At 35.7% G+C, this 26,625-nt stretch overlaps 1 protein-coding gene across 1 annotated transcript in view; it reads left to right on the top strand.

Annotated features, from left to right (window-relative positions):
• The window catches only part of FYB (FYN binding protein), a 155,541-nt gene that overhangs the window by 111,799 nt on the left and 17,117 nt on the right, over positions 1-26,625 (top strand). The window contains exons 3-11 of the mRNA XM_012649531.1: positions 993-1,149; positions 12,114-12,160; positions 14,063-14,082; positions 14,541-14,575; positions 15,551-15,671; positions 18,084-18,243; positions 18,729-18,870; positions 22,842-22,864; positions 26,108-26,174. Of these exons, the coding sequence (XP_012504985.1) occupies positions 993-1,149; positions 12,114-12,160; positions 14,063-14,082; positions 14,541-14,575; positions 15,551-15,671; positions 18,084-18,243; positions 18,729-18,870; positions 22,842-22,864; positions 26,108-26,174 (772 nt within the window). The remainder of the gene's footprint in view (positions 1-992; positions 1,150-12,113; positions 12,161-14,062; positions 14,083-14,540; positions 14,576-15,550; positions 15,672-18,083; positions 18,244-18,728; positions 18,871-22,841; positions 22,865-26,107; positions 26,175-26,625) is intronic.

The raw sequence follows: 26,625 nt of genomic DNA, 5'->3' as shown, positions 1-26,625 counted from the left end.
TAGAATTCTAATAGTTTCACTCCTTAGGTTTAAATCTGTTACCCAGCGTGAGTTGATTTTTGTGAGAGGTGAAAGGTGTGGATCCTGCGTCAGTCTTCTACATGTGGTTATCCAAGTCTTTTTTTTATTACAGCAAAAATGAAACGAAATAATAAATATACAATATTAGGGCCCTAGTTTTTTTTAAAATCACGGTAGCTATGTAAATAAAAATTATGCAGTTACTAAAAATCATATGTAATTGTATTAACCTGGAAAGATATTTATAGATGTTGAGAAAAAATTAAAAACCGGTAGCAAAATAACAAAATGGGATCATTTTGCTACTCTCCCATAAAAGCATGTATTTGAACCAAAATGTTCTAAAATACATGCAACTCAATAGTTATGGCTGGATGATGGAATTATATGTGATTGATATTTAGTTTTATTCATCTTCATATTATAATTTTCTATAACATATATGATTTACTTGTGAAATTATTTAATCTGTTTCAATATTTTAAAATCACACCTCAAACAAAACATAACTTAAAAATTCAAGGATATCATCCAAAAAAAATAAGAATATGTTATCTATGAGCACAGATGCAGAAACTAAACCTCTTCGGTCAAAAATAATGGGTGTGGTCAAAAGTAATCTTCATTTAGAAAATTATTATGTTGATATAGGTATAAAAGTTGATATGGGCTTGTTCACAAAATCCACAATACTAAAATTAAGGCTTACAAAAGCTTAGAAAACTAAAAGTAATTCTTTTTAATAGTGGGAATTAAACTCAAAGAATTTATGTATTTCAAGAAATGGAACACATAAAATGCCATGTCCCATGATACTTAAAATATTAGACTCTGTAAAGCATTAACTCAATCTGGGATGCATTACTTACATTTTTATATTCAAGGTCCTCATTTCTACATGCTTGGAATAGCCAGTTCTTGTATTTTGAGGATTTGTCTTAATTCATGGTATTGTTTGCTTTGCTTCTCAGGTACCAGCAAAGGCCACACATCTTACTCAACAGCTTCCCTGCCACCACCTCCACCATCCCATCCGGCCAGCCAACCATCGTTGCCAGCATCTCACCCCACACAACCTGCAGCCCCAAGCCTACCTCCCAGGAACATTAAACCTCCACTTGACCTAAAGTAAGCAAAAGATTATCTTGCCATTTCCTTGCCAATCTCTTGTCATAGATTTTCCAACTATACTTGGCTGAGTGCTGATGGATCCATAAAAGTGGGCAGCTAGCAGGGAGAGGGGCGGGCTGAGCTGGTAGTTCTCATATCCCCGGAACTCCTTTAAGTCTGAGCAATTCTTGTTTATCTATTCTGCATTGGGTTTCCCCTTAAGAGTTCATGAGAAGAAAATTTCCACTATCTTTTTAAAAGTTCTGAAGCTTTCCTGAAGTAAGCTTACCACCACCATCTCTTCCACCATCACTACCACCACTACCATTTTCATTGTCACCATCACCACCACCACCATTGTCATCATCACCATCACGACCATCATCACCACCACCACCACCACCATTGTCATTGTCACTATCATCATCACCACCATCACTACCATCGTCATTGTCACTACCACCACCATCACCACCACCACCATTGTCATTATCAACATCACCACTGTTACCGCCACCACCACTACCACCATATTTTACTGACTGCCTACAATGTGTTAGGCATTTTACATATATAATCTCTATAACCTTATCGAGTGGGTAGTACCATCATTTCACAGAAGAGAAAATAGAACTTTACCTCTGTAAAGAGGCCAAGTAACTTCTCCAAGATCACACAATAGTGTAGAGTAGAAGAAATTTGAACCAATGTCAGTATGAATCCAAAGTAAATGTTTGCTTTAAACTACTGTGCTAAATAGCCTCCTTTAAATAAAAAATACAGGTTTTCTCTCACCCTTCACAATTTTTGGCTAGGTGTTAAAAACCTAGGACACTTTTATTCAAGCCTTCTCTTGCTTAAATTTTCTTATATGGTACTTTTTAGAACTGTCAGAACTGTACGGGGTGCTATGCGTGGGCTTCTTATTCATGAGTTATCGGAAGAGTTGGTTGAGGAAAAAGCAAGTGGAAGATTGGAATAGAATGAAATGTCATTTTAAAAAGAAATATGCAGACAATGGAAAGCATAGATTCTTATGGCAAGGCAGACTAGATCTTCCCTTTCTTTTCTAGAAAATTTCTTTACATGGTTCTTCTTTACCACAAATAAGTAATATCCAACATATTTAGTACAATTGCATTTTCCTTCACTTCAGTTCCCTACCAGATTGATGTTCTCCACAATAAAAGTACTTAATATCCATAATTTATATAATAGAAACTATTAACAACAATATCAGATTGACATTTTCCCTTAAATGCTTGGTGAATACAATTTAAAGCAGGGATTGAAACCACATTTGTCATGAGTGGCCACCACTACTTTTCACTTTATTATGCTTTCTTGGGGGTTTAAAGATAGGAACTAGAAGGTGTTAGAGCAACTTAGTGACTACCATCTTATATTCAGCCTGCTTGATACATTTATATTAACTGTACACCCTTCCAGGCATTTGCATTTATGAATGCCAATTTAAAGACTCTAATGCCCCATGATATCTGCTACCTTTTTTTTCAAAAGGGAAAATGTGGTATTAGTAAAAGACTTTCAAGCTCCCATCAGAGAGCTCAAGTAAATTCCAAAATGAAGAAATATCTGGGTTAGACAATTTCCCTCATATCGGGGAAGCTAGAAATATGTGGAGGAAATGAAACCAAAACAGGTCTTGCTGTTCAGGTTCAGGTTCAAAAGCTTAAATTTCACATGAGGGGGAAATTTAAGGGGTAGTTTTTAGGTAGAATTGTGAAACATATAGGAGTTTCTGGGCTTCTTATCACACCACCAGTCCTCAAAATGCACACGAGTGTTTCCCAAGCACTCCCTCTGCCGACCTCCAAATGTAGGGAGGTGGCTCTAATCAGGATGGTAGCAGTGGAGGTGGTGAGAAGTGTCCATATTCTGGATAGATTTTGAAGGTAGAGACAACAGAATTTGGATTTAGGGTATGAAAGAAAATGAGGATCAAGAATGGATAGCTTTAAGGTTTTTGGCCTGAACAGTTGTAAGAATGATGCTTCCATCAACTGAAGAATCATCGTGGGTGTCAAGAGACAAAATGACAACAAATTTAGTTTAAAGATTTCCATTGGCTTTATCTGCAAGTCTAGAATAGGGCAACACTTTGTCCCATAAAATAGAATAATGAGCAGAGCAGAGGAGTTTGGTTTTATAAACAGAAAAAGAACTGAAGAAAGCAGAAACAAAGAACAAAAACCAGATTGGTCATTTCAAAGTCACTTTCCTTGTCAGGCAGGGACACAGAAACAGAACAATAGAAAGATAACAGATTGGTCAATACCAGGTTACTTCAGGTCATTCTTTGTTATAAAGATTAAACCAGCAGGAACCTCATTATCATGATCGAAGATTGAAACTGGCCTGTTTGGCAAATTAGCCTATTTTCTCTCTCTCCCAATTTCTCAGAAGGCTGGATGACATCTCAGTTTCGGTTTGATGAGCCTGAGTGACTCCATTTTGATTTTTAGTCTGATCTGTTGGACCCAGTGCAGGAGTTTAGTCCAAAACCTCCTAGATTTTGTTTAACAGAGGTGAGCAAGCGTTGGAGGTGAGGACGATCAGGAGGCTATGTTAAGTCTGAGCTGCTTCTTCAACATCCAAGTGGAAATGCTGAGGAAGCGATTGGGGATAAGAAGAGAAGAATCTGGGAGAGAGTTCTGGGTTAAAAACGTAAGATTTGAGAGACATAGGAACATATTCCACGCTTGGAGTCATGAGACTGGTTAAGATGACCAAGAAAGGGAGGGTAGACAGAGGAGAACCAAGCCTGGGGCACTGTAACTCTATTCGGCCTGGGAGGAGAAGGGACAACAGGGAATACAAGGAACAGCCAATAAAGGAGGTGTCCTGGAAGCAGTGAGCAACTTGTCAGATGCTGCTGAATGTCAAACAAGTGGGGACAGTGGTGGCAGCATGGGTGAAATGCCAGGAGAGGTGGGGAGGCAAGCCTGGTTAAACAGCTTTAAGGGACGATGCCAGGAGACGGATTGGAAGGAGCAAGTGAAGGCGACTCTTTCAAGGAGAAAAGGGAAGCCAAGAAATGGGGCAGGAACTGGTGGGAGAAATGGAATCCAGAGAATTTTTTTAAGATGGAAATAACAGCATGCTAGTGTGCTGTTGGGAAAGATGTAGTAAAGAGGAAGAATGGTAAAAGTAGAGAGAGGGGAGAATTCCAGGAACCAAGAACTAGGGCAACTGAGACCAAGTGCTCCCACCAGGCATTGGCTTCTGAAGTAACTGAAGTGATGACTTGATAAGGTTTAAGGTTTACAGTTCTCCCTAGCGTGTGGCAGCCTGGAATCTCTCACTGGGATGAAGGAAGGAATTTCAGAAGATAGGGTGGCTTTATCATCTGCGGGTCTGTTCTGCCTACTTCTAAAGCTGTTCCTAGAAGTAACTTGTAATTATATCACTTAGGTCAGGATGTCTGAAGAGTGTAAAAGACAGAAGACAGATGAGAATCAGAAATCTTAAATAACTTTGAAAATAAAGTAGTTGAGACCAAAGTTATATTGTATTTTAAATTGTATTGTTTCCCCACCTAGTGGTCAAAAATCAGTTCTTTACGTTTTCTGCTATTTTACTCAGGCATTTGAAGAGGAATTGAAATGGGTCAAAAGAGCATGTTTATCACTATTAATGTTCAAATCAGCATCTTTTAGTATAACACATTTCTTGGTATCATTTCTTAAAATTAATTATAATTTTAACATCGTAACTAATTCTTCATATGAAAAGAGAACCAATGTATGGTTGAGTATTTTGGCACACAAAACAAATACATGGTTATTCATAGTAATGAGACAGGAAAAGTGAGGTAATAAGAAATAATAAATAATGGGAAGTGACTAAGGTTAGAAAAGGAAAGCTCTAAACAGTTCTTATCCTGAGGTGGTTCATAGTTAGTTTAAGGAGTTTGGGGTTTTGGTGGGCTTTGTTTTTTGTTTTTTGATTTTTTTTCTTTTTGTGCCTGTGGGGAGCTCTTGGCTATAAAATTGGAGGAAAAATAAGAATTTACCACTATAGCCTTTTTATTAATTAGAAATGCTTAACATTCTCTGGAACCCGAGACTGGCCTTATCAGTTATCCATTGATTGCCAGATAGTCTCACCTCACTCCATTTGGGAAAGCATTGGCTTAAACAATTCATAGTTTCAAAATTCCTCATAGAGGTTAAATACAGAAAGACATGCTCCAGAGAAAAGGCCACAAGATTTTATTCTCTGTAAGAGCAAATATGGAACAAAATTTTATGTATCTTTCTTCTTTTTAAAAACAAAAACAAATGAAAACCCTCTGATTATTAATAAAAGCTAAATTCATGAATAACCAACAAGGTATAAATAAAGGTCAAGAGTTTTACATCTTTAAACATCAGGAAATAGAGCTCTAATAGCTTTCTAAAAATGACAGTCATAATATTAAATTAACTTTACTTTTCCTATTTAATTCCACATACTATAGCCTAAAAACAAAGATCTATGGTGAAAGGCCTTCTTGAATAGATTTATTACCACAATTGATAAGTTTCCTTTTCTTCTTCAACAACTCCCTCTGCTCAATTTTCTATGACTGTCCCATCGTTTTTCTTTTAATCTCTCAATGGGGTTTTTCTCAGTGCCTCTGGAACACTTTGAGCAATTGCTGACAGTTTGATCTGGATTTATTCATGGCATTTGCACCGATTTCTCTTCCTCATCTCTTTTCCTTTTATTCTTTACTCTCACTGCTATTGTGATCACTATTTCATATTTATTGAATATTTTAATGTTATACATATTATGAATTCAGACCTACATCAAATAGCACTAAGATTCATAAGCTATAAAGTCAGGTCCACAAATAACTGTGTGCAGGAAACCTTGTCTACAAGTAATAAATGGTTTACATAAACATGCAGGAACACATGTATGAATGTGGTATGCAAATACCCTTCATTTTACAAGTATTTGTTATTCATCCAGGTGTTTAAAGAAGTAAACTATTTAAGTCCAGTAGTCTTTTCAATTTAACATCCTTTTTCACAAAGGATAATCATTCACTTTAGTAATAAAAGTGAGTTTAGTCTCCTAGTATTCCTGAGAAATCATTAATTCATAAAAAAAAGTAAAGGCCTATCATGACAAGAATGATTCTCATAGCTTTCTAAAAATGACGATCATAATAAATGAGCTAACAAAGTGGCAACCCCTTTCGTCAAGGAGTTTATGGCCTGGCAGTGAGAAGAGAGACCTGCAAGCAATGATTCTACACTTAAGTGATACAGAATCATCACAGGGATGGATGGATAGATGACGCATAGACGTGGCAGCAAGTGGGCTTCAGGAAGTCAGGGACAACTTCACAGAGGAGGAAGTGTTTAAGGAGAGGCTTAATGAATAGGAGGGCCACAGCAGGGGATGAGGAGAGGGGAAGATTATTCCAGAGAAGAGAAGCACGAGCTAAGCGTGGAGAAACAAGAAACCAGAGAGTGTTCAGAGAGTATGTGAGTTCGGTATTAATATGTGAGAAGAAGATGGTGTGAGAAAAGGAAATATGAGAAATAAAGCTGTAGAAGGCAGAGCTGCTTGTAAGAACCTTGTATGCCATGGAAAGGGCTATAGATTTCATTCTGTACAGTGTCGATGTATTTTAATGTCTAAGGTATTTACATCTTTTTAATTAATATTCAATTCATCAAAGTTAGTGATGCAAAGACCTAATTTATTTTAAGTACTTAAATTTACATTATTTAACTTGTTATTCTATGTATACATCTCGTAATTTTTATTTTTTTTTTTAGAGACAGGGTCTTGCCCTATTTGCCCAGGCTACAGTACAGTGGTGCAATCATAGCTCCCTCCTGCCTTGAACTTTTGGGCTCAAGTGATCCTCCTGCCTCAGTCTCCCTCAAGTAGTAAGTTGCTAGGACTACAGGCACCATGCCCCCATACCCAGCTAATTTTTTTTTTTTTGAGGCAGGATTTTACTGTGTTGTCCAGGCTGGCAGGCTGGTCTCAAACTTCTGGCCCCAAACGATTCTCCAACCTCAGCCTCCCAAAGTGCTGGTAGTATAGGAATGAGCTATGCTACCTGGTTGCCTAGTAATTTTTATTTAAATAAGAATTATTTTCAGGAGGATTTTTGATTAATGATTGGAGAACTCAAGTGGCTCAGATTAAATTCTTTAAAATCAATAGTTCTATTTATACATTTAGTTAATTAAACTACCTTAGATGTTTTACATTGCATGTATAAATTTAATATATTGAGTTTCACTTTTAAGCATTCAAATACCTGAATGAACAAATTTAATGGTCCCACTGTGCAAAACCCTCCCAAGAAGTTAAATGACTCTTGTAAATCTTTTAAATTAAATCACCAAATTAAATATTCCAATAGCATTTGCAATTATATTTTTATACTTTTTAGAAGTATATTTATTACAGAAAATTTCAAGCATATAAAAGGCAAGGAGAATAGTATGATATAATGAGCCCCCATGTTCCCTTCACGAACTTCAACAATTATAAATTTATAGCCAATTTTGTTTTATCTATACCCTCAACCACTTCCCTTTCATATTATTTTGAAACTAATAACAAACATTATATAATTTCATCCATAAATATTTCAATAGGTGTCCCTAAAAAATAAATTCAGTATTTTAATATAAAACATTGAATCAGTGTTCAATTTTCTAATTGTCTTTTAAAATGTATGTGTTTTTTTTTCAAGTTTGCTTGAATAAGAATCCAAAGTATCCAAAGTGGCTTATATGTTTTGTCACTCTCCTTTAAGCTATAGGTTTACCTTTCCTGTCCTTTTTTTATTCTTTGCAATTTATTTGTTGAAGAAGTCAAGTTGTTTGTGGATATTATAGTTACCCATAGTGCAGATTTTGCTGATTGCTTCTCTAAAATATAGCTTATGTGTCCCTCTCTTCTCTGTATTTCCTGTAAATTGGTGGTTGGCTATAGAGGTTGTTTAGTTCTTTAGTTATTTTTATTTTGTAAAACTCATTCTTAGATGATGGTATATTCTTTCATTAGGAGTTCATAATGTACTCTTGACTCTCCTTTTTTGATGTGAGCAGCCGTTGACACTCAATACCTGGAGTCCTTACTTTTCATCTAAACATTAAAAAGTCTAAACCACAAATTTTAAATTGATGTGACAAGTCTAAAAGAATATTCTCTAATGTAACAAATCTCTTAAATATCACAAATACTTAAAATATTAAACATACACATATTGTCCCAGTGATTATAAAACTTACTCCACAATTTTTTTTACCATGAATTTGGCTTACTCCCTCGTTTCTGTATTTAATTCTGAATCTTCCAAGGACAACAAAGACTCACTAAGGGAAACAAGTGTCTTGTCATGACCAATTTAATGAGCTGATTAAGCAGCCTTTACACTTACCTAAAAAGAAAATAAGCATGTGTAAGTTAAATTTTTAATTTTTGATATTTTTTTAAAAGTGAGTTTATTAGATTTACAGTTGCTCACTAAAGATGTTTACCATCTCAGGTAGAGCCTGAGACACATATATCCGTGGCAGTTCTTCCTGAGCCACAAAAGTACCCACCGAGCCCTTTTTATGGTCTTAGTGATCAGAAGACGTTTCCAGCACACATTCTTCCTATGGAGTTGGTTTTACAACTAGCATCTCTTGGCTTCAAGTAACTCTCTTTCCTAATTCTTTAAGCAGTTTGAGTCTTCAACATGAGAGTGATATCTTTACATGAGAGATTATATTTCTGGCAAAAATTGAAGAAGGAACTGTCAGGGTGGGGAAGAGGAGGAGCAATTCTGATTACTATAAGACTTGCCAGATGGCCACTGCCAGAGTCTACTCTAAAGATTATACAATCCTGTTCTCGTGTCCAACAGGAGAGAGCAGAGAGATGGAAGAGTGAATTGAATCACAGGAGACATTAAATACGGAGAGCTGACAGGATGTGATGATTCATTTGATGTGGGGCTGAAGAAGAGTGAGAAGTAAAGGATGATCTGAGGCTTAGGTGAATATATGAATTGTAGTACCATTCACCAAGATAAGAAACCTAGTAGGGAGTACAGGTTTAGGCTGAAATGGACAGGGGAAGCCTCATTTTCTGAGATATTGATCTAGAACTGGTTGTAGGACATCTAAGTAAACACACACACACACACACACACACACACACACACACACACGTATGAAGCTGCAGGGGTATATAAAACCACTCAGGGACAACTGTAAAATGGAAAAAAAAGAAGAAAACAAAGACCAGAATACAAAGGAACATCATCACTGAAAGAAGAAGTCAAAAGAAAATAAACCCACAAAGGAAATTGTGAGAGAGTGGCCACAGAGACAAGAAGTGAGCCACAAGGTGTTTCTCATGGAAACAAACAAAGGAGACTCATGGAGAGCAAAATGGCCCATACTGTCCAGGGCCACAAAGCAATCTAGTATGATTCACTCTGAGAGGTGTCCAGAGGATTTGATAGCTAATATGTTTAAGAATAGTTTCAGTGAAGAAGTGGCAATAGAAGAAAGATTGTAGTCAGTGAAGAAATGAGTGGGAGGAGAGGAAGTAGAGTTAGTGTAGACAGCTTTTTCTAGCTTGGCCAGATAAAGGAGGAATATCTTGTAGTCACGTGGGGGATTCAGAGAGGTAAAGAGAAGCATTTGTTGTTTATGGATAAGAGTAACTTGGGCTGAAGGAGAAAACAAAGAATGAGATATATAGGGATGTAGAGTGAAAGAATAAGAGGAATGTAAATATGATGACACATGAATGAAAGAGGATAATTGATGGATAAAATTACCAAGAATTCAGATAGGATTCAGAACACAGGTGGAGAGAAGAACTTCCGTAGGGGGAGGTAAGGATGGGTATAACTGCAGATACGTTCGTGGGCTAAGGGAATGTATTTTCTTAAGAGAATTTACATCCAATAACTGCTGTATTATCAGTGAAATAAGAAACAAGTTCATCTGATTATAGGGGAAAGGAGAGAAATAGAAGATATGAGGAAAGTGATGAAATTTTTTCTTAAAGTACAGCAAGGAAGACTTTATTTGGGACCATCACAATGGATAAAGGGACCACTGCAATGGGATGTTGCTAGGGGAGAGGGATTGGCCTCATCTCCAAACACAGCATGCACAAGTGAGGATTTGTAGCCAAGGAGCAAGTTAGGAGAAAGTGGGTGGAAAACTGCTAAGAGTAAAACATCATTGGTAAGGGGGATTCTGGCTACACCAACATAACAAGATTCAGGGGTGATCAGATACCAAGGATGGGAAGGTTCTTGCTCAACTGACTTAGCAGCGTTCTTGCTAAAGCTGGATTTTTTTTAAAATTTCAGAATATTATGGGGGTAGAAATGTTTTGGTTACATGAATTATTTTTGTACAGTTTGAGCCAAAGTTATAAGTGTGTCCATCACCCAGATAGTGTGCATCGTACCCGTTAGGTATGAATTTACCCATCTCCTTCTCCCCACTCCCACCCAATTTCCATTGAATTTTACTACCATATGTGCACGAGTGTTATCTATTAGTTTCAATTTAGTAGTGAGTACATGTGGCGTTTGTTTTTCCATTCTTGCTATACTTCACTTAAAAGGTTGGTCTCCAGTTCCATCCAGGTTGTTACAAAAGGTATTAGCTCATCATTTTTTTAATGGTTGAATAATACTCCGTGATGTACATATACCACATTTTATTAATCCACTCATGTATTGATGGGCACTTGGATTGTTTCTGTATCTTTGCAATTGTGAATTATGCTGCTATAAACATTTGAGTGCAAGTGTCTTTTTAATAAAATGTCTTTTTTTTCCTTTGGGTAAATTCCCAGTATTGGGATTGCTAGGTCAAATGGTAGGTCTACTTTTGGTTCTTTGAGGTATCTCCATACTAATTTCCATAGAGGTTGTACTAGTTTGCAAAGCATTCCCACTTAGAACTGGAACTAGATAAGGTTGCCCACTGTCACCACTTCTGTTCAACATAGTGCTGGAAGTCCTAGGCAGAGCAATCAGGCAAGAGAAGGAAATCAAGGGTATCCAAATGGGGAAAGAAGATGTCACACTATTGCTCTTTGCTGATGATATGATCTTGTATGTAGAAAACCCAAAAGATTCTGCCAACAGACTCCTGGAATTGATAAATAAATTCAGCAAAGTCTCAGGTTACAAACTCAATGTACACAAATCAGTAGCATTCCTATACACCAACAATAGTCAAGCTGAGAATCAAATCAAAGTGATGAAAGTTTTTCATAGGTACTGGGAAGGATGATGCAAGAGAAGGCTGATAGAAAAAAAGTAATGATATTATAAAATAGTATTGAAGGGAGTACAGTTGAGATGGAATACTAGTTATTTGTAGTGTCCAGAGTCAGTAAAACTGGCAGTTTTCTCCAGCTATCCTAATCAACCTGAAAATAGGAATAGAAAATATAGATGGGTACATAAATCATTAGGGATTAGTGGGACCCAGGTATTGATAATTCTGTTAAGAGCCATTGGAATGAAGCACCTTGGAGTCCAAGCCACAAAATGATGAAAGCAAAGCCAGGTGGAAACCATCTGGAAAAGAGGAAGGAGTCAGGGGCTGGAACTAATTCTCTTTGGTGTATATACCATAGAGCCAATCAAATGCTTTCAGAATCCCGGAACTGAATCAATGATTTACCACCAATTTAATGGAAAACATATTACTCTCTTGAAGCAAAGGATTAGTTGTATGTGTCCACTATGAAGGGACATTGCTGCACTCAAGTTTCCCAATTCTCCATTTTTCACCACAAGAGCAGCATAAATATAAGGCTTAAGCCTATGATAGTGGTGTCTGAAGTCTTTAATCAGAGCAAATATTAAAGAGAAAAGAATAGTTCAAAAAATAATCCTTTTTTCTCTTTTATTATAAGGTGAAAATCTACTTGTTGTAGTTTCAACTTTTCTTCTTTCTTGTTTTCAGAAGCTCTGCAAATGAAGAATACCAAGATGGTGTCATGCACACTGACGGTAAAGAGCAGAAAGATATTTTGTTTATTTATTTGTTACTCCAGGTACAGAAGTTTGAGCTGATCATTCCATATAGGCTTGTGAAAGGGTCATTATTGTCATTGGTCCATGTAAGACCCCTCTCTTGTTTTGTGTTATTTATTTGTTTATTCCCTTTTACCCCCACTTCCTTTCTTCTCCCTTACCGTAGACAAATATTATAACTTATTTAATGTGTGTGTGTACATATTCTTTGCATATTGTGGAATACATGCGTATATTTAATTTACATAAACAGTATGTTATAGGTTACTCTGGGTTTTTTTAGTACTATATTTCTCAGCATAATATGGTTTGGGGGCCCATTCGTATCACTATGTGTGCATTTAATCTGTTGCTATTAACTACTGCTCCATACTCCATGGTATTCATCGGCATTTTATTTATCTGCAACTGACTGGTACCATAAATAACACTGCAATGCACCTTACTGTACTTATCCCACATGTGGGCCTCTCAGAGACTTTCCTTAAGATAATGATCCAGCAGTGAAATGGCTGTTCGTATGCTATGGAGTTCTCATGTTGACCGAGCATGATAGAGTGCTCTCCAGAAGAGATGCACCTGTCTATGCTCTTATCAATAGGGCATTAAGGTTCCAACATGTCTCCAGCACATGGCATCATTCCACTTTTTTCTTATATATATATATAAAATTATTGTCTCCTTTTAATTTTCATATCTCTGCTTTCTCTTGAGTTTGAGCACTTCATTTGGTTATCAGTCTTTGTGATTTCTTTTTCTGTAAGTTGCCAGTTTTTATCTTTTGACCATTCTTTTTCTTGGGGTTCGTATCTTTTTCTGGTTGACTTGCAGGAGTTCCTTTATATTCCAGATATAAATCCCATGTCAGTTTCAATACTGCAAATATCTTCTCCCATTCTGTCCATTGTCTATTAACTTAGCCCATGCTGTCCCTCCTTGAACATAAATAAATTTTGATATAATCAAATTCATTAATTGTTGCTTTATATTAATTTATGCTTTCTAAGTTTTTTAAAAAAGTTATTATGAAATAAAAATGTTCTTATGTTTTCTTTCTGTGAACTTTGTCATTTAAATGTATATAGGTCTTTGGTCTCTTTGCAGTACCCCCTTGTGGAGTTAGTAGAAATCCAGATTTGTTGCCTATGTATGGAGCCGGTTTTCTCATTACCATACTCTAAACAATCCATCCTATTCTCATTAAATTACAGTGCCACCTTTATACCATATCAACTCTGTATGTGTGTACGTGTGTATATATGTGCATGTTTATGTGTGTATTCTATGAATGTGTACATGAAAGTTTTCATATGTCACTGAACACCCTGCTCTATTCCATTGATCTATTTGTCTGTTTTTATACCAACAACACACTGTTTTTATTATTATCGCTCTTCATATTATGTTATTGCTCTTAATATTAGGTTATGTCTTGATATCTGGTAATTAGTTGATATTACACAAAACTCTTGAGCAATAAAAATTTTTTTTTAAAATCTAAATAACTTGATTTGTTTAATACCTGAAAGCAAATCCTTGGAAATAACTAGCTGTGATTTTTTGATAATTTCTCCTTCTACACAAACCCATAGAACCAAGTGGACGTGCCTTTAATAAAGGGAATAAACTGTGTCTTGATTATTTTTTGGCTTTTGCATTACTTTATGAAAGCCAACGAAATGATTTTATGATTAAATTGCAAGTATCAAAAGCCATAGTAGAGATCTGAAGCACATATTCTTCTATACCTTTGATAAAACATGAGTTCTATTAGATTATGAACTGTTTTGAATATTATTATGTTATATCCAATAATCCTATATTAAGATGTTTCCTTATTAAAGTGTATTACATTTTATTCTCTTTTTAATCCTTTAGGTACAGGACATCTAGATGAGGTCAGATTTTTTTCTTTTCATATTATATTGCTATAACTAAAATATTTAACAATTATTACGATTCACTTTCTATTGGTATAAACTGAACAGATGAAAATTCTTATGAGTAATGATGATATTTTTTCATTTATAATCTTACTTCATCTAAAATGCTTGAGATATTGAACACCAATCATTACACTGACTCATAGTAATGTTGTAGTGCTGAACATAAACTTAAGTCTGGCTACACTTCTGAATTATATAGCAAGATAGAAAATGAAACCTTTTTGTGTTTACTTTCCCAGTCTATCTCTAAAGAGGTAAAAAAAAAACATTTTAAACAAGCCAAATTTACATATAGTTAGAGTACAGATGCTTACAAATACTTGTTTTACTGAGTATTCGATTAATGTAATATGTGTATGTTAACTTTTTGAATAATCAAAATTAATCATTATCAATGCTTTTCTTGACAGGAACAAGAGAGTGATGGAGAAACATATGAAGACATGTATGAATTACATTTTACCATGATATTTTTCTTCTAAGATAAATATGATGTTCTGTTTGAGGACAAGTGGGTATACACCACCCTCAGGAGGGAAGCTTCATTTGTTCAAGCAATTGGCATATAATAATAACCTTTATTTCAATACAAAGGACTAAAACTTCTTTAGTTCTCTAAGGATTCTGCAAAAGACTCTGTTAACAAGCTGTTGTGTGAGAGGCCGGAGACCTGCAGCCTACTAATAATAGATAAACCACGGGCAGGGAATCAGAAACAGGAATCTGTATTCCTCGTTCTCAGAGTATCCTTGGACAAATGAATTATTAGTAATTTATGTGTTATACCTTCTTTACCTGGGCTGTACTTAACCCACAGGGGAGCTGGGAGAAATAATTTAACATGGCACCCAGATACCAATGTTTCAGCCTGCTAAAGTGGAAAGATGTTAAAAATAGCTCCAAAATGGTTTTCTAAGTAGCTCAGGACTAAGAAGTTTCTTGAAAAGTGAGTGAAAGTAGAAATGAATATGTTATCTTCTTTTATTAAATGGGGGTCTCAGATGTCTTAATTTCTTCTACCCAGTATTTATTCAACCAATTCTGACTAAAATTTCTGAACCAAGCTTTGCATGTATACCTGTGAATGCATGGTGTGCATGCACATGAGAGAGAGAGAGAGAGAAATGAATTCTGTTCATCCCAACATGCAGCAAGAACTAGGCATTTATAAACAGTGGCTTCCACTTGCTGGACAAGTTGTCAGGGGAAGCAGAGCCTTTGGAAGGTATCCTGAGCTCTGTGCCTCCTGCTGGTTTTAAAAATGATCTCACACATCCAGGATTTTGACAACCTTTGGCTTTTTACCTTCACCTGTACTTCAGATACCATCTTCTGTGGTGGGTAGAAACCTCTCAGAATAATGAGCCCTGCCACATCAACACTTCAGATGCAGAAACTATCTAACGATTTCTATTCACAGAGAAGCATCCAAAGAACGAGAGAAGAAAAGGGAAAAGGAGGAAAAGAAGAGATTAGAGCTGGAGAAAAAGGAACAGAAAGAGAAAGAAAAGAAAGAACAAGAAATAAAAAAGAAATTTAAAGTAAGGGCTTTACAGTAACATCTTTTTATAACTTTCACACAAAAGGGGCACCATTCATGAAACCTACATAGCTGGAGAATTACTTAATCATTATTTCTAAAGAGTAACTACCTTCATAACAGTATTTTTTGGCCAACATGTTCCCTTATCCCTGCACTAAAAAGTGTAATGTGATAAAATTCAAATAATATATGGTAGCTTATGTTATGGTGGGCACCCAGGAAATTATATATTGATTGAGTGAATGAATACTCACTTACTCAAACCCATCTTGGCTCTCCCCAGAATGCATTTCATATTAGCCTACTTATGCTATGAGTTTAGCACCACACACATAGGTGTACATGTGGCATGTATTATGGTGGCGCAAGGGATACAAGTGTCTCCTGGATGAACCAGACCTGTCTTAGAATAAGATTTCTATGAGCTACTCTAATTTCTGGTATCTGGGCATGACTTACATTTTTGCCTTTATTTTAAATCTGTGTACATGCTGACTCCTGATACCTGCTGTTTCTCATTCCTCTTTGTCTATCTGGATTTCTGACCTCTCTCTTCTCTGATCTCTGATAATTGTGTGACTTCTATTACTACCACCAGTAAGTGCTACGCTCACAGGCTATGTTCTCTTGGCTACACCATCTTTGATGACATGGCTCATCTGGTATGGGTCTAGCACGTCAGATATATTTAGAGTGATTACTTGAATTACAATACTATTCTTCACTTTAAAAAGGATTCACATCATGGTTCTTTTAAATATTTACTCCTCTGGAGTATTTAATATATGGTTTGAATTATAAAAATTTGATTTACATATAACTTCCCAGCATATTTATTGTATTAAAGCAAAGGTTCAACAGCATGGTGAAGGGAAAACATACAGAATAGAGTCCGTCGGACAGATGTGGATTCCAATTCCTTCTGCACATACGAGTTACACAGGATATGGGGCTTATTACTTAACTTCTCTAAGCCTTAAATTCTTAATCTTTAAAGTGAGAATAAATGATACCAGTCCAGAAAGTTTGTTATGGAATTAATCAAAATGATGCACAGAAGGCACTGTATCTATTATAGGTTTTCATTAAATTATGAAACAGCTCACTATATACAAGTAAGATCATGATTATGGTATGAATATTAAAACATTTTACTCACACAGAATGCATGTCTACCAATGTCTATATTTTTCAAGTGAAGAATTAATTTCTTAAATGAAAATCTATGTGATGCACTTTTCATGAAGGGATTGTTTATAGTTCTGAGGAAATTATATGAGATGTTTCCATATGTTTCCTTTGGAGAAATCAGTTTTACATTATTTCCCTCATTCATTCAAATAATATTTTTAGTAAGAAAAAAATAGGGTATGGAAATCATACACTAAATATGAACTCAAAAGTTTATCAAGACGAGGACTTCATAAGCTATATTTTTTCCGTAAGATGTTAATAGATAATAGGTAAGAAAATTAAATAAATATGAGAACTGAGACCCATCAACATGGCATATCTAATTTAAGCTGTTTTCTTTGTTTCTTAGTGGAACATAATTAATGATACATGTTTACAATTCATGGCATCACATTCAATAAAATAAGGTAGAGCTTCTTCAAAAGTCACAATGCATATTTGCACATCAAAAGATCCAAGAAATTCTGTTGAAAAGATACCAGTTTAGGATTAAGAAATTAAGAGTTTGGGATTCATGATCTAAACTAGGTTATTCCCCTGCTGTCAAGAAACCACCAACTATTTAAGATATTAATTTTAAAACTTCATGTAACATTTGTTTGCTGTTTTTTGATTTGCAAAGCTATTTCTGAAATGTTATCTTGTTTATAACAGGTAATGTCTACTCCAAGTTTATAGACAGACAGGCACAAAGTTAAAAAAAAAAAAGAATAAAAATAGAAAATGCTTTTCCCACAAATACAACTAACCACCTACCTTTCCCTCTGCTGTTGCCTGTAGAGAACCATCAGATACCTACACAATGCAAAGGGGGAAGAAACTCCTACTTAACAGACCACTAGCATATCCCATAAAACACAAAGCATTCAGCATGGATTGTTGTACCTAAGTGCTATTCAGTTACTGGGGCTGCCAGTGCTGGCCTCTTTCAGAGTTCCTAAAGTCAACAGATCCCTGCCACTCTCTCCTGGCCCCCAGGCACATATTCACCTATTCTTTGCTGATCCTGCTTGGCCTCTGAGAGTTTTCCCTAACCCCTCCTATAAGAAGAACATTCACCAGGAATGACATTCACCCTCTATTTCTAGTTCAAATCTGTGAATGTTCAATATAGGTAGTTTAGCAAGTTGTGGACTTATTATCTCTCAACGTTGCATTCCTTAAAGATTTTCTGAATAATAAGGAAACTTGTTACTATTTTTTTTACTCTTTGCAGCTAACAGGCCCTATTCAAGTCATCCATCAGGCAAAAGCTTGCTGTGATGTCAAAGGAGGAAAGAATGAACTGAGCTTTAAGCAAGGCGAACAAATTGAAATAATCCGCATCACAGACAACCCTGAAGGAAAATGGTTGGGCAGAACAGCAAGGGGGTCATGTGAGTGAAAATTTCCCTGTGACTTCAAAGTGTTTTCCTTTTGAGCCAATATTAAGTAATGCAAATTCCTCCAGAACTACTCATAGGCATCCAGTTGGGAGAATGTTACAGGGTGGACAAAGGCAGGAAGGTTTTAAATGGCAGGTATAGTTCCATCTTCACCTCATCTGTGTTATCTTTTTAGTGGGGAACAATGTAAAATTTTATATTATTCCAGGGTGGAACAAAGGGCACTGTGTTCTTCAATGATGTTAAAAGGAAAAAAATGGTTCATGTGAATCACGTTGGAATCTTTAAAACAGTCTCTAGGCTTACATTAAACTATAATACAACAGGACAAGACTTTTGACAGAGTATACATCAGAATTATAAGCAAATAAATAAAGGAAAATTTTAAAGTGCAAATGTCCAATTGATATTTTACTCACAATTTTAAAATATTGAAACTGCAATTGCCTGAACATAAATCTTTCCCTTTTTGATAGATGGCTATATTAAAACAACTGCTGTAGAGATCGACTATGATTCTTTGAAACGGAAAAAAACCTCACTTGGTGCTCTTTCAAGACCTGTTGAAGATGACCAAGAAGTGTATGATGATGTTGCAGAGCAGGACAACATTAGCAGGTACGTGCAAATATATATGATAGAGCAGACCAGACGGTCACTTTGTCAGAGATTATGTATTTCAAAATCCTAGAATTTTACCTTACATATCTCTATCGCTAAACTAAATGACCACTTACAATAACCCCAAGATGGGTGAAGGGTCATCTAAAACTCCATAGTCTTTTATTTTACTGTTTGAATATATATATCAAGTACTACTTGAAACGTAATGGGCCATTTGCCAGGTCTTGTCAAATATGTTGTCATTTCAAAACACTGTTTCATAACATTCATTATGATTTGATCGTAGGGATATGCCTAATGTAAATATGATTTGGTAAAATATGAAGCATAAAATATAAAATCAGCCTTTTTTTTACTCCAAAATCTCTGAGTCTGAATATATTTGTTATTATTTGAAAATATAACAGAAAAAAATAATAGTTTTTATTACAACTCCAGTTTTCTCTTTAAAAGTAAAAGAGATATTTAGAGGTTGTTTCTAACCTTTTGTTGCTTCAAAATATGTTGCAATAAATATTGTGAAATAATTAATTAATTTAAAAAGTAAAAAGTCAATTCCCTATGATTTCTGGATATTGATTAAGGGTTCAACTTTCCCTAGCCCATTTATTCCACTAGGTTAAAGTGACCTTCCCTTCAAGAAGTATGGGAACAACTTCCTGGGCCAGAGGGGACAGAATAAGACATCCTTTCTACAGGAGCAAGAGGGAAGATTGGCCATCTTCTCCTTGTACTTCTCGTTTCCTACTTTCCCTTCTCAGCCTTGTATTCTCTCTCCATCCTTTCCCCTCTGTCTCTTTGTCCCAGCTCTGATCTTCCTGTGTCCTTTCTTCTCCTTCATACTTTTCCATTCCCCTTCTCCTTTCATTCCTTCTTTCCTCCAATACCTCCCTTTCCTATTAAAGCCATGATCCCCTCAAGTAGAAAGAAAAGATGGCGGAAAATCTCCAGCCCAGTTCAGAATCCTCATTTTTCTATGCCCGCCTTATGAAATTAGGAAAGTTCCATTGTGATCCCAAAAAAACACTATCTGGCCAGTGCGGTGGCTCACACCTGTAATCCTAGCACTCTGGGAGGCAGGGAGGATTGCTTGAGCTCAGGAGTTGGAGACCAATCTGAGCAAGATTGAGACCCATCTCTTCTAAAAATGGAAAAATTAGCCAGGCGTGGTGGCGCACACCTGTAGTCCCAGAAATCTGAAGTTGCAGTGAGGTATGATGACACCACTGCACTCTACCCGATGAGACAAAGTGAGACTCTGTCTAAAAAAAAAAAAGATCAGTTCTAGATCTTCACCCAGATAAACTGTGTCTGCATTCTTCATAACTCAAATTTCAATGAAAAAAATTTCATTATCAATCATTTAAAAACCACCAAGTTAATAATATAAAACACATGAAGGATTAAATTTCCCTCTTACAATCTTTTGCCTTGTATCATCAATTAAACTTGCTCTGCTGCTTTCTGGCAGTTTGTCTGTCTTTCTAATATCAATTATAGCCTGCTATGCCTTCTTACCATGTTATGATCATAAATTATGTAACATGTCAAAACATGCAATACGTGGACTAGAATTTGATTTGCAGATCATAAATTGACTTTAGTAATAAGAAACACATTGGCCTAGTTTGAGAGTCAGTAAATGCCAGTTTGTGGGGCAGATGAAGTTCCAAATGATCATATTCTACAATTTACAGAATTTTCTCGATGTGAGTATGTCAAGTATATTACCAAGGTATATACTTTATGTTTATCTTTTATTTATGTTTTAAAAGTACATTTTCTTTATTTTGTACTTAAAGAACCCAGGTTACATTAATAAATACATATTTACACTGATGTGCATACTCAAGAAAAAAATAATAAATCCACAAGAAAGAAATGATGTTCTTAAAATGAAGCACTGTTTAACCATATTAGGTGAATATTTCTGCAAACTAGCATTACTACCTTTTTCCATTTTATTGAATCCATACATACCCCAACTCTGAAAACATGCTCAGTTTGTAAACATGTAACAGAAAAATAATCTTATCTTTAATAAAAAAATGAGGTTGGAAGAAGCGTATTGTATGATTTTAATGCTCAGTATCTTCAACATGTACAGCACCACAATATTTACTAGCATCTATCCCTCTCTTATGCATACTTAATAAGAAAATTAAGGAAGAAGCTATTTCTATACATGTTTTATTTTTGAAACTACAGCTGCTGCTGGCAGAGATCTTAAAACAGAACATGCTTTGTTCTTAGTAGAAAAAGGAAAGATGCTGAATATAGTCGGCAGCTTGCCCTGGCGAAAATGAGAAGAGAAGGCATCATTTTCTCTTCCATGTGCCCCCTGGTCGCTGCACTCTCTACCTGCCCTTTCCTGATTCCCCCGTGTGAGGAGAGACGGCTGTGGGCTTCCAACTCTGGGAGCAGACATTAGCTTCAAAGCACAGGCCCTGACAGGTCCTTCTCTCCTTCTTCTCCACTAAAGCAATTTCTGTAATGAATATGACACATTGAAGGAAAGGAAATTACAAAAGCAAATACCACTCTTCCATCACACAGCAAACCTTCCTCCTTCCACATCTCTCTCTCTCTCCCTCCCCACCCTCTTCTCCACTCACACCCTCCTCTCCCTCTTCCTCTTCTTCCCCTCTTCAAATGTTTTACATTCTGAACAGGCCATTTTAGGAAGTTGAAGGATTGCTCTAGAAATGAAATAAATGAGTGGCCCCTTTGCTCCTGGTCACCACAACCCTGCTCTTTAGGAATTGGATCTAAAAATCTCCAAGATGAAATGTATTTGCCGGGAGTGGCAGCCGACCACAATGCAACTCTTCATGTAACTCTGACTGCCTGCTTCATGCTCAGAGAGGAGAGTCAGGGAAAATAAATGTGAAAATGGTACCTAAGCAAGTGAAGAGTGTACTGCGGCTTCTTCAAAAGTCAATTCCTTATTTATGTAGCAAGACACTTATAGCATGTTTTTCTGCAAAGTTCCATTAGCAACAGTATGTTTTTACGTCTACATTAAGGGAAGATCTGCATTAGATCACTTTCTTTTACTGACTTTTAACATTAAGGAATCAGATGTGAGTACTGCATAATTGCCCTGTTTGATTGCAACATCAAACTGGTAACTGTTGCTGACAGATTAACCGAGGGGGGAAAGTAGGGGTATAGGGAGTACAGCTAGGAGTGGAAGTGGGCTTGGTCAAGTCACTTAATTACTCAGAGCCTCACTTTCTTTTCTGCAAAATGAGGTAATTAAATAGATGATTTCTGGGATTTTTCCACTTCTCACAGTCTACATTTCCTTTGCTCTTACAGAACTCACATTTTAGTGGGAGATACAGGCAACAAAACAGACAATTACAACATAAATGCTAAAATAGGGAAACCATATAATGTCATGAAAGTAAATAAGAAAAACAGGCAAACTGGATTTAGAGAGTCGGGGTCACATTATATTAAAAACCCTATGAATAAGATTTCGATTTTTAAAAAGTTCTCCCTTTAAAAAGATTTTAATGCTATTGGACTAGGAGTAAAATGCTGCGGTTATAAGATATTGAGAGAAGATTGAATTTAATGCAATGATAATTGCTCTATTATGATTCCTGGAATAATACTCTTGGGGTTTAATAGTCATCTATGGAATGATGTAATAATGTATAATCTGAAAACTGCCTCATGGGAAAATGCTAAAAGCCAATAGTATCATTGTTTTGAATGCCACATGGAGTACTCTAACTCACTTAATTCTTGTTTTTGTTTGTTTTGTTTTGTTACCTTGTTATTAGTCATCTGTTATGATAAGAATATTTTTTCTTCCTTATTACATATCACATCCTAATAAATTTTAACTGGAATATTATTTTTCTTTTGTGTAAGTGATCAATATATGTACTTTTCTTTTTGAAAACTAAATAATTCATATATTAATTTAATATTTCTGGGGTTTTTTTTTCTAGCCACAGTCAGAGTGGAAGTGGAGGTAAGCCACACACTTTTTTGATTACTTTTTGTATTGATACATAATATTTATACGTATTTATGAAGGTATATCTGTAGTATTTTGTTACGTGCATAGAATGTATCATGATCAAGTCAGTGTATTCAGGATATTCATCACCATGAACATTTATCATTTCTATGTGTTGAGAACATTTCCAGTCCTCACTTCTGGCTATTTTTAAATGTGCAATACGTTATTGTTAACTATAGTCACCCTGCTCTACTACTGAGCCTTAGAACTTACTCCTTCTTACTCGGTTTGTACTCATTAACCGTCCTCTCTTCCTCTTCCCCCACCCTGCCCAACACACACACCTTTCCCAGCCTCCGGATCTGTCATTCTCCTCTCTACCTTCATGAGACCAACTTTTTCAGCTTCTACACATGCAACATTTGTCTTTTTGTGTCCTGCTTATTTGACTTAAGATAACTACCACGAATTTCATCCATGTTGCTGCAAATGACATGATTTCATCCTTTTTTATGGCCAAACTCTATTATATTGTATAAATATATCACACTTTTTAATCCATTCGTCTGTTGATGGACACTTAAGTTGATTCCATATCTTTGCTGTTGTGAATACTGCTGCAATAAACATGGGAGTCCATGTATCGTTTTGATATACTGCTTTCCTTTCCTTTGGATGAATACCCTCAGTAGCAGGATTGATGGATTATATGGTAGTTCTATTTTTTAGTTTTTTGAGAAATCTCCATACTGTTTTCCATAATGACTGTACTAATTTACATTCCCAACAACAGTGTATGAGAGTTCCCTTTTCTCTGCATCCTCACCAGCATCTATTATTTTTTGTCTTTTTGATAATAGCCATTCTAACTGGGGTAAGATATCTCATTGTGGTTTTGATGTGCATTTCCCTGATGATTCATGAGGTTGATCATTTTTTCGTACACCTGTTGGCCATTTGTATGTCTTCTTTTGAGAAATGTCTATTCAGATCCTTTGCCCCTTGTTAGTTTTTGTCTGTGGGTTTTTGTTTTGGGGGGTTGTTTGTTTTTGTTTTTTGGGTTTTTTGGAGGCTTTTTTGCTGTTCAGTTCCTTGTATATTCTGGATATTAGTCCTTTGTTAAATGAATAGTTTGCAAATATTTTCTCCCATTCAAGAGGCTGTCTTGCTGTTGGTTGTTTCTCTTGTTGTTTAGAAGCTGTTTAGTTTAATATAGTCCCATTTGTCTTTTTGGTTTTGCCTGTGCTTTTGGGGTCTCAGACATAAAATTTTTGCCTAGACCAATGTCCTGGAGTGTTTCCCCTACATATTTTTCTAATACTTTTATAGTTTCAGGTCGTATGTTTAAGACTTTAATCCATTTTAAGTTGATTTTTGTACGTGGTGAGAGATAGGAGTCTCGTTTCATTCCTCTACATATGGATATCCAGTTTTCCCAGCACCATTTATTGAAAAGAACATCCTTTTCCTAAAGTATGTTCTTGGTGCCGTTGTCAAAAATCAGTTTGCTGTACAATTGTAGGTTTATTTCTGGGTTCTTTATTCTGTTCCGTTGGCCTATGTGTCTGTTTTTATACCAATACCATGCTGTTTTGGTTACCGTAGCCTTGTAATATATTTTGAAGTCAAGTAGTATGATGTCTCCAGCTTTGTTCTTTTTGCTCAGGATCGCTTTGGCTATTTAGGCTCTTTTTTGGTTCCATATGAATTTTAGGATTTTTTTTTTATTTCTGTGAAAAACATTGATATCTTTATAGGGATTGCATTGAATCTATTATATAAATTGCTTTAGGTAATATGGTCATTTTAACAATATTAATTCTTTCAATCCATGACCATAAAAAGCCATACATTTTTATCAGTAGTTTCTCCATAGGTCTTCAATATTTTTGTGTATATTAATGACAAAATGCTTTAACTTGCAGAATAATAAAAGAGATCTTTTTCTTTTCTTTTTTGAGACAGACTCTCACTTTGTTGCCCAGGCTAGAGTGCCATGGCATCAGCCTAGCTTACAGCAACCTCAAACTCCTGGGCTCAAGCGATCCTCCTGCCTCAGCCTCCTGAGTAGCTGGGACTAAAAGTGCACACCATGATGACCAGTTAATTTTTATATTTTCAGTAACTTTTTTTCTATTTTTTAGTAGACACAGGGTCTCGTTCTTGCTCAGGCTGGTCTCAAACTCCTGAGCTCAAGCGATCCTCCCACCTCGGCCTCCCAGAGTGCTAGGATTACAGGCATGAGCTACCGCACCCAGCCTAAAAGAGATCTTAATGTTGTCTAAAGAACACTAGCATGGGACTAGTGAACTGGATTCTAGACCTGGCCACCAAGAGACTCTGAACAAGTCACTTCTTTCTCCCAAGTTTACGATGGATCTTAGAGTGACCTCACTCCAATGTGCCCAGTAAGGTCTTGATTTATGCCACTTGTCTGAGCACAGTTAATAACAACATCCCCCTTCACTCTCCGAAGTATCCTTGTTTGGACAATAACTTATATGGTCTCTTTGACTATGGCTCCTAAAGACCCCTATATTTCCCAGCAACAAAATAAGGGATTTGAACTAATACCTTGCAAGGCTAAAATTCTCATACTAAAAGTCAAATTTCAAATTCATTGTACATATTTCTGCACATAGAAAGTACTCAGTAAAAATTTGTTAAATAAATATCTGTCAAATAGCAAGGTTTCTGAGGAGTACATGATAATAACAAATGGAACAGGAGTGTAACTTAAAAAAAAAAAACATATTGAAAAGGTTACCTTTCAGTTTTTTCTTTGTTTTAAGCACCATCAATGTTTACAAATTCACCTTTCATTTAATTTCATTCCATCTTCATTTATATCTTGATCACTATCTTTTTCTGAATGTCTCCTTGTTGTTAACTAGATTTTTTTATTGCCTCCTCACTTCTCTTTTTCCACAATAAATATTTAACTCTATCCCATATTCAATTTTACTTTTTCTCATGTTTATTCTTCCCCATTCCCTTCAACTCAAGTCCATGGTACCTCTTATCACCTCTCACTTCTTATTGTAATTTCAGCCCTAAGAATTCCTTATAAAATGATCAGCAAAGCAATAATTATATTAGAGTGGGAATATAAAGGTTTTTTTACTGAAATGGTTAGTATAAAGAAAGGCAGTTTCTGTAGTTAAATAAGGAAGATTTGTTATTAAAATCTGTGACCATTACATAGCCAAATTATGAAATTAACAGAAGATTTTCCCCTTGTTCCAAATGAAGGGATGTTCCCACCACCACCAGATGATGACATTTATGATGGGATTGAAGAGGAAGATGCTAATGATGGGTAAGAACAATCAGTGAATTGCTTTTTGCACATTATTGTATATGCTGAAACATAATTTTGATTTCCAATTAGGACAAAAGCAGAAAATAATGTTCTTTATTACATTACTCCTAATTATTTGGGTATTTAATTAACAGCAACAGCAAATTGGGAAGGGTAATTGCACTACACTTAAAAGAAAGGGTAGATTGGAAGAATCTCAACAACTATGGCAAAAGAAGTAAAATGAAAAAGGGATAAATTACAGGTGTTCTGGATGTTTTTTCAAACCTTTTCCAATCATTTATTCATCAGTCAATAATTTACTTTTATAATAATCTCTGGAGAGTTTATCAGTTGCACGATTATCCCTTGTACAATAACATAATTATTAGGCAACCCAAATAAATTGAAATCATATGCTATCATGGCAGAACCAGTACTGAATACTTAATCCTTTAGTTTAATAATA

This window comes from Propithecus coquereli, unplaced genomic scaffold (genome assembly GCF_000956105.1).
Source record: "Propithecus coquereli isolate 6110/MARCELLA unplaced genomic scaffold, Pcoq_1.0 Scaffold110, whole genome shotgun sequence".
NCBI lineage: Eukaryota > Metazoa > Chordata > Mammalia > Primates > Indriidae > Propithecus > Propithecus coquereli.
Note: the sequence above shows the minus strand (reverse complement) of the source record. Positions and strands in the feature narration are given on the sequence as shown.